General features: G+C 41.3%; 1 protein-coding gene across 1 annotated transcript in view; it reads left to right on the top strand.

Moving 5' to 3' along the window:
* Positions 1-15,048, top strand: part of LOC138579692 (bactericidal permeability-increasing protein-like) — a 462,445-nt gene that overhangs the window by 142,226 nt on the left and 305,171 nt on the right. Inside the window, exon 3 of the mRNA XM_069649930.1 lies at positions 5,765-5,873. Coding sequence (XP_069506031.1) covers positions 5,765-5,873 — 109 coding nt within the window. The remainder of the gene's footprint in view (positions 1-5,764; positions 5,874-15,048) is intronic.

The following is a 15,048-nucleotide window of genomic DNA, read 5'->3' on the forward strand; positions in this document are numbered from 1 at the left end:
AATTTGGTGTTTACCTGTTGGATTTCTGATCATCTTCCATATTTGCCTTGTGTTTTTTTTACAAATGAGATTGATGATCCTTTGATTATTTGTCAGATATGCTTCGAAATTGATTTTTTTTCTCATTTTAATATGATGAAATGATAGATCTTTTTGTTGCAATATGTTTTCTAGCAATATCAATTGAATTTTTCAGATGTCGCAGTGCACGTATTTTTTTTTTTTTTGTGCACTGATCAAATTATTATATTGGTGTTGGTGTTGCCGACCAACTAAATCCTTCTTAAACAATGTTCAGAAGATGCTGGCGAATCATATTTAAATTCCATCTCTCAATTTGTCTGGCATGTTCCTCTCCGATGTGGTCGGTGTAAGAGACCCAAAGATCACGATTGACTAAACTATTGAGTTTTCTACAAGTTGATGGATGCCATTTAACCGAAAGCATCTGTCTATCTATAATAGGCAGAGGTAGGGACAAGTCAACTTTGTAGGTGCCAAAGGGCATAGCTATTAAGAATTCAACAGAAGATGATCACTGTACCCCGCTCGAACTAGTCTGAGGGGACCTGTCATCATGGCTAGTCCATTTGATAGTACCAAATAGTCTATGTAAGATTTATGCCGTCCTCTCTGCCAAGTGAAGGAATTGGCTTGATTGTTGTCGACCATTATCTGAAGATCCCAATCCTCAAGGAATTGAATCCAAGACTAACCCTTGATCTGCGAACAAGAATTTAATGAATGCGAGCTGTACGCCCCATGAAGCGAGGCATTAAAATCGCCTCTAATGAAAATTTCAAATTTGTCATTGAGTAAGAGAGCATCAATTAAAATTGCATTTAATTTGAAAATGATGTTTTCAATGAGAACAGAAGCTGGATTCCAATATAAAGAGATAATTAGAATATGTCGACAAGGAGTCGAAAAAAGAGTCAGATGAATAACCAAAAATTGCGATGAAGCTGCAAAAACACAAGAAGCACACTCAATGTCATTTTTCATCAGAACAGCCAATCCCTCATATGGTCTCCCTATCGGTCCTTTCTCTGCCTGGTAGGAATAAGCCGTATATCCATCCGAAACGATGTCCTTCAAGGACATTGTTTCTTGTAACATAATGATGGATGGAGAGTTGGATGAATTTAGGGATTGGAACCATGTGTGATAGTTCTTAAATCCACAACAATTCCATGAAGAAAGAGAGAGGCAAGTATTTTATGAAGTATCAAGCGAGATCAGCATCAGCAATGATTAATCAGTTCACGTCAATGGTTAGGATACAAGGGATTAATGACAATTAATCGGAATACCACAGTCTGTCCCTTGTTCACTTAAGGTTCATATGACATAACACTCAGTTTTCCAAGAATAAGATAAATATATTCTTGGAGATAAGAGCACATAGCCGCCCATATACTGCCTTAGCCCGGCAAGGTTTTGCTTCATTCACCTCTGTGCAACTTACTGCCTCCTAAACTGCAATGCCACCCCAAGGCATTACTGCTACAATACAAAACAGCACTGCTCTGACTGAACCGCCCACAGAGTGAAACTATTGTACAGGGTTCCAAAATGTAAAGTGATTTACTCATTAATGTAGTTATTATTTTGCAAAATGCAATGCAAAACACTTCCTCAGCATTCAGCAAGAAGAAAGTGTGCAGTATAATTCACAGTGTACAGTGGTAGTATTGCCAGAGAGCATGTATGTGTTTTACAACTTGTACAATATCAGGAATCAACTGTGAGTTGATATGATAGTATGGCATATATGTATTAAAGTACTATCTGCAGCTCATAGCAGTGTGCACTTTACAGTATGATGGTGGGTCGATCGCATGCAGTATGAACACAAGCAGCACAGGGGCTAGCTGATTACAAGCGCAACAAGGAGGGCACAGTACAGGACTTTAAAAGAGAGATCACCTTATGCTTCTGAGGTTTAACAACTAAAGACTCTTTTTCAAGGTCAGTCAACTAGACCAATATGTAGTCTCTGACAACCCTGCACCAGAAGCACAATAACACAGCGATACTGATGGTAATTCATGTGAAGGATAAGGAGACACATATGAAGGCAAAATGCAGATCGATGGAAGTAAGGCAAAAGCATACAAAGGTAGCTAGTTACCTATTTTTAAATGTTTTTCTAATTACAAGAGTCATAAGGTAGAACTGGCGGAAGGAGAGCACTCCCGTGTGGAGAATAACATACAAATGAGGCTGCCATTAACAGGGCTTATTTGCAAGTGTATCATTATGAAAAGAACATGCTAGGTGTGTGTGTTGGTTGGCCTGAGATCAATTAGCATACTTTATCACTGCTATTTCTGCAAAACATGTGTCTTGTGAAGGAAGCCAGAACCAACTTGGGCACCTCTTTCCTGTTGGCCCTTATGAAACAGCATCATCCACATGCTTGCAAAAGCAAAAGACAACCCGGCAGCCACTTTACTGCATGCAGAGGGCACATTTGCACCACCACCAACCAACACCAACTCACCAGAGAGTCCTGATGATTCACAAAGCCATCTGAGTAAATCATATCATTATTCGTATCCCATGGCATGTAGACAAAGGAGATACATTCCTTAACACCGTGGTCATTCATTAAAATGAAGTGTATGGTTCAATGTAATGTTCTGGGGGTTTTAAAACAATTTGAAGGTAGAGTGAGACATGGATTGGATAAACGTGCCATTGCTTCCTGCTCGGGCTTCCAATTGCACTATGGCTTTTGCCAACATGTATGTTCATGCTGGTGAAAAATCTAAGGATTCCTATGGAATCCACCTGATGTTTGCATCTTTTAAAAGCAGGTAGGTTATATAGAAATCAATTGTAAATGCTTCCGGGAAAGAGTTATTTGCGGGTGTTTTACTCTTCACATTTCCACTACGTTTTCCAAATTACAAAGGTTGCATGGAATCTAACCTTTTGAACGTAAATGCATATGTACATGGTGCTCTTCTATGTAACTTAAGCTTGTTTTAAGATGATCCCAAAATGTTACTTTGTCCATCTTATTTGTGTGTTTGTTAAACAATTGGTATCATTCTCTCAACTAAAAAGGGGTTGTCTGGGGTTTCCATATCTCTCAAGCAGTTTTTTATTGGAACCAAACGTTCTTGCCTATCCCTTGGAATCTAGTTTATGGGAATAGTTGGTGTCTCCAAACTGCCCTCTTCCAGCATCTGCCAATTCTCCAATCCTTGTGGAATGTAGGGTACAATGGAGAGAGAGAGAGAGAGAGAGAGAGAGAGAGAGAGAGATGGTCTGTCAGTGACAATGTGAGAAAGTGAAAATGGACCTCTATTCAAGAGACTAGTGGTAGACACATGGTAAGTACTGCAGGTTGTGAGGCTTTTTCCAGGCGTCTCAATGATTTCAAATGATTTGCAATGATTTGCATGCCTTGCTATGCATGTTGGGATCTGCTATATGTGATTTCAGGTTTGTCTGCCCATCAATGTGTGTGACTACTCCCTACACTAATGCACTCAAATTCTATATTCCAACATAAAATATGCATGCCAACTATGCCACCAATTCATGGCAATTGAACCTCCTCAAAACAGACTTCTAACATCTGAACACTACACGTTAACGTACTTACATATCACAGTCCAAGCCAATGCATCCTAGAAACACAGGCACATGATGCTCCCTTCAGACACAAATGCCTCTTTGTTCTTGACACAAAACGCCTAGAAACTGACACCTATGCTGAGCTCAAGTTAATTCCGATCTGCAGGCATCAACACAACATTAAAGCTATCTTGCATTATCCGCTCTCTTGCCACTAATCTCACCCACTCCTTCTCTGCCACATCCACCAGAGTGCCAGGAAGCCAGTGGATCACAGCATCACTTCCAATAGCATAACATAACAATATTCTCTCAAGGATCCCCCTTTAGAATAGATCATTAATGCTGGAGAAAACACCTGGATAGAGCAGGTGCAGTACCCTTATGTTCTCCAATAGTGACAGAAACAACCCATAATGAATCTTAATCAATTTCACACTCTCACAGCAGGAAGAGATGGAAGAGCTACTTTTTTGACAAAGCATCTCAGTCAGGCTATTAAAAAGAATTCTCTGTTCTTTATATTTGAACTAACCAATTAATGAAATATAGCTTTATGGAAATAACATACAAACTCATTGGGCCTCATTACAAGTTTGGTGGTAGCATTGCCGGTAAAACCAGCAGGCAACCGCCAATGGGCAATTACCGAGTCATTACGGCCCTGCCGGACCCGGTAATTGCCCATTTGCGAGCGCTGGAAAAAAAATGCTCCCCATTTCCTTTGAGCCCCATAGGGCTTAATGGGAATGGGGAGGTTGGATGCCCCGGCACCATTCAGAATGGTGCCGGTGCATCCGACATTCGCTGCTCGCGGGTGCCGGTCTGCCTGCCAGGTCAGACCTGGCGGGCAGAGAGGCACCCGCGAGCACAACTCGTAGTTTGCCGGTTCGGTAGCAACAGTGCCGATAGCTTACTGGCACTGTTACTACTGGACCGGCAAACTTGTATTGAGGCCCATTGCCCAAAACACAATAGGAATGAAAATGGGCAAAACATCTGAGTAATTGCTGTATGTTCAATACTGTCAAGAATGTTTTGTTTTCTTAAGGTTATTGTTCAATAGAGTAAAATAGGAGAGAAATGTATTCCTTTTGTTGAGTGGATTCAAGTACCATAATTGTTTTACATTTGATTGTATTTGTATTTTTAACGAGTTGACTTTTCAAATTCATAATGTTTCTGAGTATGTGATAATTTAACACATCAGGAGGAGCTTTGACAGTAAGGAGTAGTAGTAAAATTACATGGAAAAAGTAGACATCAAAATTAAATAAGAAAGTATGAATGAAGTAAAACAAAATCAGTTTCATAATAAGGTATAGTAATGGATTATCTCATTAAACAGATATCTTGTATTTTAGCAATCCCTATCACTCCCTTTATTAGTCTCTTCATGTCTCCTATTGTTTCTTTCCCTTCCATACTATTGCTATCCAAATATTCTATTCTTTCTGTAATGTTTCACTGACCCTCCTTCTTCTTGGTATGAACTGATCACTCTCTTGTTTCCCCCTTACCCCTCTATCTATCCCCTCCCTCCTTCTATTATCCTCTCTCGGTTCTCTTTATCTTTATCTGTCCCCGTCTCTCCTATGATCTCCTCTCTTTTGTTGCTCGCTTCACTCATTACTCTCTCACTCTCGATCCTTCTCTACCCCCCTCCTCTCATCTCCCTTCTTACTTGCAAATTGTTCTAAATACCGATTTTATGGTTTGATTCATGTTTACTGTTTTGCCTCAACTGTTCCATGTTTTATGCGTTACTTGCTGTTAACTGTAAAGCGCCTTGGATTAAGGCGCTATATAAAACAATAAAATACAAATACAAATACTCTCCATCCTTTTCTCTCTCTCTCCCTTACAGGCACACACAAACTCACACAAACTCTCTCTCTCCCCCCCCTCTCTCTCTGTCTCTCTCTCTCTCTCTCTTTCTCTCTCCCTCTCTCTCTCACACTCACTCATACACACGCTCACATGCATGTTTACAAGCATAAACACTTGCTGGTCAATTGTCACACTTAATCCCCTGCACTCTCAATTCTAATCTCCTTTCCATGCCTATATTGTTAACTACTTTCAATAATACACCTGCAATCTATCTCTTCGTGGCATGTGTTTCATCCAACCCTTTCTCTCTTTTTACCTTACCACCACCTTCCGATGCCAGTCAAGACAGTCGGAATTCAATTTTTACGAGAGATGCTGCGCAATGAACCCCTTCCTGACATCACTGGCGCAACCCACATGTTTGGAGCAGTGGATTACTTCATCACTGGGTGAGCACTCTATTAATATTGTGTTACTAATGGAGGGTGTTCATCAGCACGGGAAGTTACTCTTCGTGATGAATCACTTATTGATACATGCAACATCAATTCAATGAGGTTAGGCAGACTTAAACTATGGTCAGCACTTATGAGAGCATACTGCCCGAAGAAGAGGAACACAAGTAAAGCCTTTATGTTCCTCAGTAAAGTTTGTTAATGTACCTCAACAACATTTTAAGACATTTCTAAGAAATTTAGTACAAACCATCTCCTAAAGCAAAGATTGAAAGTGATAGCTGACAGCCTTACTTGTTACCCATTAAATGCTACAAAGTGCATTATAGGCACAGGAAATTGAAAAAGGGAAATGTATCTTGGTACTCTAAATCAACTATAGTTCTTAGATGTTTACAATTACAGACAAATATTACTTTTCATTTTAGCAGTCATCATATAGAGTCACAACCATGTTGCTGTGTCCAACAGTGGTAGAAATTAGGGGAGGAATCTCACAGAATGTCATCTGGTAAGGATGATATTTTTTCATACTTTAAAATGATGCAGGACATTCTTAGTTGCACAGACTCCTGACATTTGCAGCTCCTGCTATTCATTGGCTTACTGCAGGTTCAAAGGTCACATGTGAATTGCTGCCAGATGCTGTGACCCAAAGACACTGCAGCTAGAGATGGCAGTTTAACTTCTGCTTTTCTCACCTAAAATGTAATAATTGTTGCTGTTCGCAGTATGGAGTGTCCACGGACATCGCGCCATGTTTGGGCATGTCTGGTCTCGCATGGCGCACTTTTAATTAGTCAGTGGACAGCGCACCCATTTGCGGACATCCATGTGCATGTGCCCGGTGGTCTCCCACCCAATGGTGTCGGTGGACAGCCATCAGCACCGTGGACGTCCCAGGCGTCATCATGTGACCGCACCAGTGTGGCATAACGAACTGCCCGTTAACAGTGTCTGTGTTCCACAGACAGTTTAAAACTACATTTGCAGCCAATCAAGGGTGTTTCGAGTTCAAAGTTTATCAATCCAGAGCTCCTAGACCCAATCTTAGTTGATTTGGCAACTTAGTTGATTTCACAACAAGGCCTATTTTATACTTGGTTGTCCGCGGACAGTTGTGCGGTCCACGGGCACTTCCTCTAAAGGGACCCACCCATTACTTTTAGTCATTCTCAATCTGGCTATCCAGGAGAGAGGATCAGAAAGGAGCAGCTGCAGAAATGTATATGCAATGGCATCTGTTATGGCCATTCCTCATCCCCAGGGGCCACCACCAAGGGGAACAGGTGCAAAGATGCAGATGAGGAGGAAGAGCAAGATGAGATAGATGAAGTACCTACCTGCAGCGCCCAAAGTGAGTCCTGGGTGTGGTGGTTTTTTCACCACCGTTGGGGGTGTACCAAGGGCTTGGGCAGCCAAGGTGAGATGCACTGAGTGCGGGGTTGTACTCAGTCATGGAAACCCTGGGCTGTACTCCTATGGGCAAACTCCATGCAATGCCACACCGGATCCAACCCCTCGGGTGATCTGAGAAAGGCTGTTCCTTTCTCAGGGAGAAGCAGGTTGACGGTCCCTACCCCGTCTTCCTCGACCACTCCTTCCACCACAAAAAATACTTCTCTGGGGCAGAGGAACCTGTTGACCCTTACCTTTCGAGGCCCACAGTACTATGTTTGTACTGCGAATCGCCGATCTGCAGGAGGTAAAAATTTCAAAGTGCTTTTGAGGCCTCATTCAAGAAGCATGAGAAACACTGCCACCTACCTTAAATTTAAGACCCAGCCCAACATCTTCCTGTGTCCACCTACACCTCCGTCTCTGTGGTTGGTGCCCCTTAACTCCCTTCCCCCCTTCGTTCCCCCACCTTAACTTGCCTCTCCTGCAAAAAAGAAAAAAGCCAATAAAACCACACAATTCAAACAAAAAAACTGTTCCTTTAGGAGCCACCTAGCACAGTTAAAAAATTGAACTTAAAAAAATATCACAGGTCCCTTTGCAGCCTACATAGTCTGTGGACAGTGTGGTAGTCTACCGACACCTGGAAAATTCCAGGCATAGGGTGGGGAAATGAAAATCATTTTAAAAGTTGTTCATTCAAAAATTGTGGCTCTTAAAAGAACCTTTTTTTCTCTTTTCGGCTTTTATATATTTCTTTTGATTATGTGGTTTTATGTACTAAATTAACAAATATTCTACTGAACTTAATACTTTTTTCTAACTTTCACAAAAATTGCTTCCATTTTTTTCCTCTTTTTCCTTTTTTTTCCCTCAACTACTAAACAATACTTGAATCCATATTTTAGTTGTCACAGAAACTGCTTCAATGCATTTTGAACATTTCAAAGAAAATTATAATTGCTCACATCAGTTAGATGCACTCCATCTGTCCGAAAAATGTTCACAATATCAAATGTAATATTTTCATTATGAAAAGATGTCATGGCAACATCCCGCAAAAAAGCATATACAACTTTGTTAACATTGCGCCTTGCTTTCTCATATTTGTGGACAAAATAAATTTCGAAGGCATCCACATTTGTCTTTGAGCTATGCGAGAAAAAATTATTTTAGAATGTGGAAACAGTTCCATCAACTTTCCAAATGTATCCTTCATTGCAAACTGTAATGAAATTCCGGTAACATAGCCCAACATGTGTGCTCCTCAGTGAACTACAATGATGAGAAATTCCAACCACTTCATTTGTCGAACTCCATTCCATGAAACTTGAAATTAATCTAATCCAATATTCTCAAAGACCCCACAGTGCTCGGAATACACCTTCAGCCAATGGATCCAAGAGTCTCCAAGAATCCATACACTCTGCTTCCTCAAAGACATAACCATAGCCATCTTCAGTGCACTCACCAAACAAAACTCCTGCTACCCTCTTTCCCTGTAAACCACACCCAGGAAACGTGATTGGCTCATCCTCTGGTGTCCGCGGACATCCACGACTGTCCGTGGTGTCTTCAGTCCCCTTTCCATGCCAGGCATCCTTAAAAGACCCAGATGGCACGTGCAGTGTCCGTGAACTACTGTGGTGTCTGCGGACACAGTAGCAGAGGGCAGCCCGTTTACCCTTTTGACTTTTATGTTTGTAACACTCCCTCATTGGCTGCTTTCAAACAGTCATACATCCATCCACCAAACACATCGGAAAACTCTACATGTAACCCTGTCATCTCAGTTTAACACTTCAGGAGTACTCCTTAACTCTCAGAGCACGTCTCCTGTTACTCGCAGCAACCTGCATCAACACTATTGTAAAACTCTCCAAGATTTCTATTTGCAGATTCAACAACATCTGCATCTAACAAGACATAGTACAGGTATGCTTATATTTTTTAATTATTTTGTCAACTCTTTTACAAATGTATGTATACAGGGTTCCTGACACTTACCCTATAATAAGCTTCTGAATAAGCATAGTCTTTTTTTTAAACATTCTATCAAATGCCATGTATTGCAGCATTCAGCACCTGCTCACATGAAGTGACAGTTACTTACAATAATGTGTGTTTAAAAATGTTTCTTTTTAGAAGCATTTTCATGAAAGTTAGAAAATGCATATGTGAATTTATATCAGCACTGTGTGTAAATTTTTTCAAAAAGAATGGAAAAGCAGATTGAAAAGATGTGTACACCATTTTTAAATGGCACTTGGTGTGTGGGAGTTTAATATGTTGGCAGTACATGCATACTTGGAAAGAAACCAATGTCCACAGGCTGTGGGACACTCGTGTCCCCTGCATACAAGGTGTGTTTGAATAGACAAATGGTTGTTATGATATGGTTAAATAATAGGATTAAAGAAAAGCAATTCAAACATTGAGTTTTCACACCCAAAGGAATGTTATTATAAGGATCAGCATAACATCCAGTAGCTACATATATGTTTCAATCACATTGCAATTAATACATACAATTTTGTAAAATTCATATGTAATTCATGTAGAGACAGTACCTAGTACAAATATTAGCTCAACGCGTTTTGGGACTGAAGTCCTTTTGTCAGGAGCACAAGTTCCACTGAGTTTCTTTAATCAACATTCACCATGATCTGTATTGTGAAAGGAAAAATAAAGTATATTAGCTATACTGTGCTTCAATAGGTCGTACATATTATGTTTGAAATGTCTACATTATCACCCATGACACTACTTTAGTCATTCAACTGCTAAAGATCTGGTTACACATGTACGGAGAGGGTAACCTCCATTAGAGATATTTCTGGACGATGATGATGACACCTAGAGGGCAAGAGAGAGATGGAATAGGGTCAGTAGTGAATCTAGAGGGGGTGAGTATAAAGCATCAAAAGAACAGTGATGAAGAGGTCCTCTTACCAGATTTGGCGTATCTTGAGATGAGATAATCCCGTTCCTCTTGCAGCCTATGGGTAATTACACTACATCAGAAGAGCTTCTACATGATAAGGGGTTTTGAAAATCAACAAGGGATCCATAGGCGTGATCATACCTTAGATCCCAAGTAGTTGGGATGGAGCTGTCAAGTAGTTTCCTCTTGTTGTTTAATACGAAGCTGGACCTCTAAAACAAAGGACAGGGCGCTATTAGTGGGCTGCTAGATGCATATGTTTAAAAATCAGTGATCTGGCTCACATCGACAGGATTTTCTCCTTACTTAGATACTACGCCGTTGCGAGCCAATAGAGAATATGTGTCAGCTTATTATTATCAGTTATGTAATGGTTGCTAGGCGATTGAGCGGTCCCCTGTAAAGGAGGACAGAGGGATATTAGTGGACTACTGAGTCCCAAGGTCCTTAGTATACATGTTAGTTCGAGTTATCTGTGCTTACATTCCAAACGGATAGTAGTCACTCCCTCCTAAACAGGGGATGTCTAAGGAATCACTTCCAGATGAATGTCAAAAGGTGGTGTACATGCTCACAATCTGTTCGGTACTCCACTGGACGTACACTAAATGGTTCAATGAGTCGGGCAAAAATGCATAACAGTTATAGGGCACACCTATATTTAAAAAAGTTGTAGGTGGTAGTGTGTACTGAATGTTCTGTGAGCTAAAATGTGGCATTGGACCTTCCTGAGTGGAAGTGAGTGGAAGAAATTCCATAGAAAAGGTTATTTGAACCATGTTCATCCTCAGCAGAGGGGCTAACATCCTGCGGTTTAATTTGTAAAACAAATGGATTCCTTCGGTATCTTTCTCGGTTTTGCACCTGCAAAGAAACAAACAAAATTAATAGAAATCCATTAATAAACACAGCCTGTGTAGCAAACATTGCAGGTGGAATTTATTTTACATTTAGTTTACAGAGAGGAAAATGAAAGAGTGGCAGACTCACTTTTACTGTTTCATTTCCCCCTCGATCTTGTGAAAGTTTAGCATTGTATGCAGGGGACTCCACAGCATGAGAGTCATATGGATCAATAGAAATATTGGGCATTACAACAGCTCATTAGTGATGACAATGATCAGAAACATAAGCATATGAACGTGCCATAGGGAAGAAGTGAAAGCACGGGAGAGAGAAAGAAAACTGAGGAAGAGGGGGTATGAAGGAGTGAGTGTAGGAGCCCCCAGTGGATTCCAGAAAAAACCTAAGTGGCAAGGTTTCAAAAAACCAAGTTGATGATAGAGCAAATCACAAATGGGAACAATATAGCAACGGTTAGGCCATATCAGTGAAAGAGAACACAAGGCTGCAAATACATGATCCATAAGTCTCATACACTTGCAGCATGGTCAAGTCAATCTCCTGAAGTACTGCTTTTATATTGTGGTGCACCGCAAGAGACACAGCATGTTGACATCAGAGCAAATGTTCCTAGTGGCATGCAAATATGATGCCAACACTCCAGGCTTCAGTTCGTGCTAGTTAACTATTTAATAAAGCCCTGGAAATCATTACAACATTATTGTCACAGGTAAAAAGACATTAACGTCATACAGTTTAAAGTCTTTCTCGGCAAAGTGCATTTGAGAGTGCAGACTTTTGGATTCAATTAAGCTCCCATTACTTTAATAGTGTGAGCGAAATCATTATCTGCTGAGGGACCTTAAGTGTGCTCCATATACATAATATCAGAGGGATGTCTAAATGGCAACGTTCAACCTTAACTCATTAAACATAATGGTAACTGTATAGTTTTCTACAGTCATATGTAATATGCGTGATAAAACAGCATAACCTTACTCCTCATGTCTGTCTTGAAGTGTCAGGGAGTCCAGCCCGGTGCACTGCCACACACCAGACAAGAGTAGAAGATCCTCTAATATTTTTAGCGTTGCATAAAAGTGTGACTATCTTAAAGAGCCAGTGCCTATTCCTTGTTGTCATGCTATATGGTAAGCCACTAATCAGATTGTGTACTCTGAACATCCGAATTGAACACTGACTCCAAAGAACTTGGCAAAAATAATTATGCTGGTCCTGTCATTTATTAGAACTCAAAGTTGTGCGTTGAGATTTGTCCAAACTGTACCATCTCTCATTTCAACTCCTAAGTTCAAGCAGTCACATTCTCGAGTTATCCAGATACGCTTCGATAAACTCAGTAGTCATCTCCAAGAAATAAGAAGTCATGGAGGGCTTGTTTTCCACTTTCAGTAATTTGGCTAGGTCTATTTTCTCTTTGTATTAGACCCTCATCATCCTTGGACCATCTTTAACCCAATAATCTATTCGTTGAGAGGCTAGGTTCTTCCTTATACTGAAACCCAATGTACTCGTTTGCAATACATTGATAGCAATTTATTGAACTAAACAGTACTTCTTTCAGGTGCCAAAATGCTTCATAGCTTTATCGTAGGTAGCAGTGCTTTAACGATTAATAATCCACTCCAAGACATGTTCCACAAGTTCCCAGAGAATGTGCTCTGCAGATGTGTATAGCACTAAGTGAAGTGAAGTAGGCATTGCTAACATTTATTCCCCGTAGCCAAGAAAAAAATGTGAGAAGCAAATCCCCATAGCTAAGCACCATACATAGAAATTGCAAAATGTTCAACACCATAGGCCACCACTATTATAATGCGGCAACCTGGAACCCCTGCTAACAATAGTTATATAACTGTGTGAAAGTGGTTAGCATTAAAATGAACAGTGCCTCTGTGATATAGTCCAGAAAGCCCCTGGTTGAAGGACCACATTTATTAGAAATATCTAAGTTGGCAGCCCATTAATTTGCATGATTCAGATTAACACCTGTGACAGGCTGAGCCTGATTCACATCACGTTTTTCAATTGGAAATTCCAAATGAAAACCACTTAGGCCAACTGACTAAAAAACTACTCATGGGCAGCTCGATTGAAAACCGTGACGAATTTAAGAAGAATATTGTGGATTTTGTTTCCAATTCCCTCTCCGGGCTTGGCAGAATGTTATACCATGAGAACATATGTACATGTGTACATACTGTTACTATTAGGCAGCATCCTGTAGAAAACGTGTACTACCCTGCCTGGGCAGAATCCATTACCAGCAGAGAAGATGGCAATTCTTCTCCTGCTTGGAAAGTGAAGAAATGATTTCCCACTGAAAGAGCTGATATTTTAGGAATTTGGCTGCATAATGTGCACAGTAGATTTGACCACAATCATCCCACCTCTTTCTCCAGTTCTATGAGTGTGCAATCACTCAGCATCTCCACTTGAAATAAGATGCCGTGGCAATCTTCCTATTTGAAGTTCCTAATCCTCTTCATTTATATTTAAGTGTACATGGCTGTTCATAAGCAGCAATCCAGCCTCGTTTCCTTTGCAGTTGGTGAGCAGGTGCAAGTGGATCTAGCTCACCTGGCCAAAAACCTGCCCACTTGTCAATCACTTTGAACTGTTGGTGCCTTCCTGGTTTGCCGCTCTTATTCCCTACGTAAGCAGCCCCCAAACCTCTTTTCCTTTGCAGTTGGTGAGCAGGTGCAAGTGGATCTAGAGCACCTGACCTAATCCCCGCCCACTTGTCAATCGCTTGAAACTGTTGGTGCCTTCCTGGTTTGGCGGTCTTTTTCCCTACTTAAGCAGCCCTCCAGCCGCTTTTCCTTTGCAGTTGGGGAGCAGGTGCAAGTGGATCTAGATCACCTGGCCTAAGCACCTCCCACCTTCTTAGCCCTGCTGCTTCCTTTCTTCTCGTAAATCTTAGATCAAGGGCATCCCACACCCAGTGTCACCGAAGCAAAGGGCAGACGAAGAAAAGGGCAATTCCTGTTTGGGCCTGTTTGGACCAGGAGTACCCAGGGCCTGAATCCCTGCTTGACAGGTAAGCATGCGCCGACATGTGTTTTCTCCCTCTGTCACCAAAGGCCACCTTGACCATCATCAGGCTACACCAACGTCAACTTCTCTAGTGCTGGGGTGAGTCAGGTGCTCCGTGGCACAATAAGTTGAGCATTTGTTAAAGTGTATTCTCGTGTCACAGCGTGTGTGCCCCCACCTTTTGTCCCAGTTGTTTCCTTGTTGTTTGGCCCTCCCTCCCACCGCGCTTCCGTTGATTGGCTGGCCCTTTAAATCAGCTACCCAAGGCATCCCCTGCCATGGCAGCTCCCTCTGCCCATGACCAGAGGCTAAGGACAGCTTCAGTGGTGTCTGCCGGTGTCTGCCGTGGTAGCACATACCCTGCAGTGGTCGACCTGCTGCGACTTATCAGGTAAGTCGGATCTAGGTGTGTTGTATTGTGCTGTGCTCAAAAACGTAGCCTTTTTTCCCACTTCTGGTAAAGTCAAATCTGTGTATGTTGTATTGTGTTGTTCTCAAAAACCTAGCCTTTTCCCCCTTCTACTAAAGTTGAATCTGGGTTTGATGTATTGTGCTGTGCTCAAAAACGTATCCTTTTTTCCCCTTATAGCAAAGTCGAATCTGGGTGTGTTATATTGTGCTCTGCTCAAAAACCTAGCCTTTTTTTTCTCCCTTCTGGTAAAGTCGAATCTGGGAATTTTGTATTGTGCTGTGCTAAACAATGTAGCTTTTTCCCCTTCTAGGAAAGTCGAATCTGGGTGTGTTGTATTGTGCTGTGCTCAAAAACGTAGCCTTTTTTTCGCTTCTAGGAAAGTCGAATATGGGTGTGTTGTATTGTGCTGTGCCCAAAAACCTAGCCTTTTTACCCCCTTCTTGTAAAGTTGAATGTGGGAATGTTGTATTGTGCTGTGCTCAAAAAATGTAGCCTTTTTCCCCTCTAGGAAAGTC

The sequence above is a fragment of the Ambystoma mexicanum genome, chromosome 3p (genome assembly GCF_040938575.1).
Source record: "Ambystoma mexicanum isolate Mex_15411 chromosome 3p, UKY_AmexF1_1, whole genome shotgun sequence".
Taxonomy (NCBI): domain Eukaryota; kingdom Metazoa; phylum Chordata; class Amphibia; order Caudata; family Ambystomatidae; genus Ambystoma; species Ambystoma mexicanum.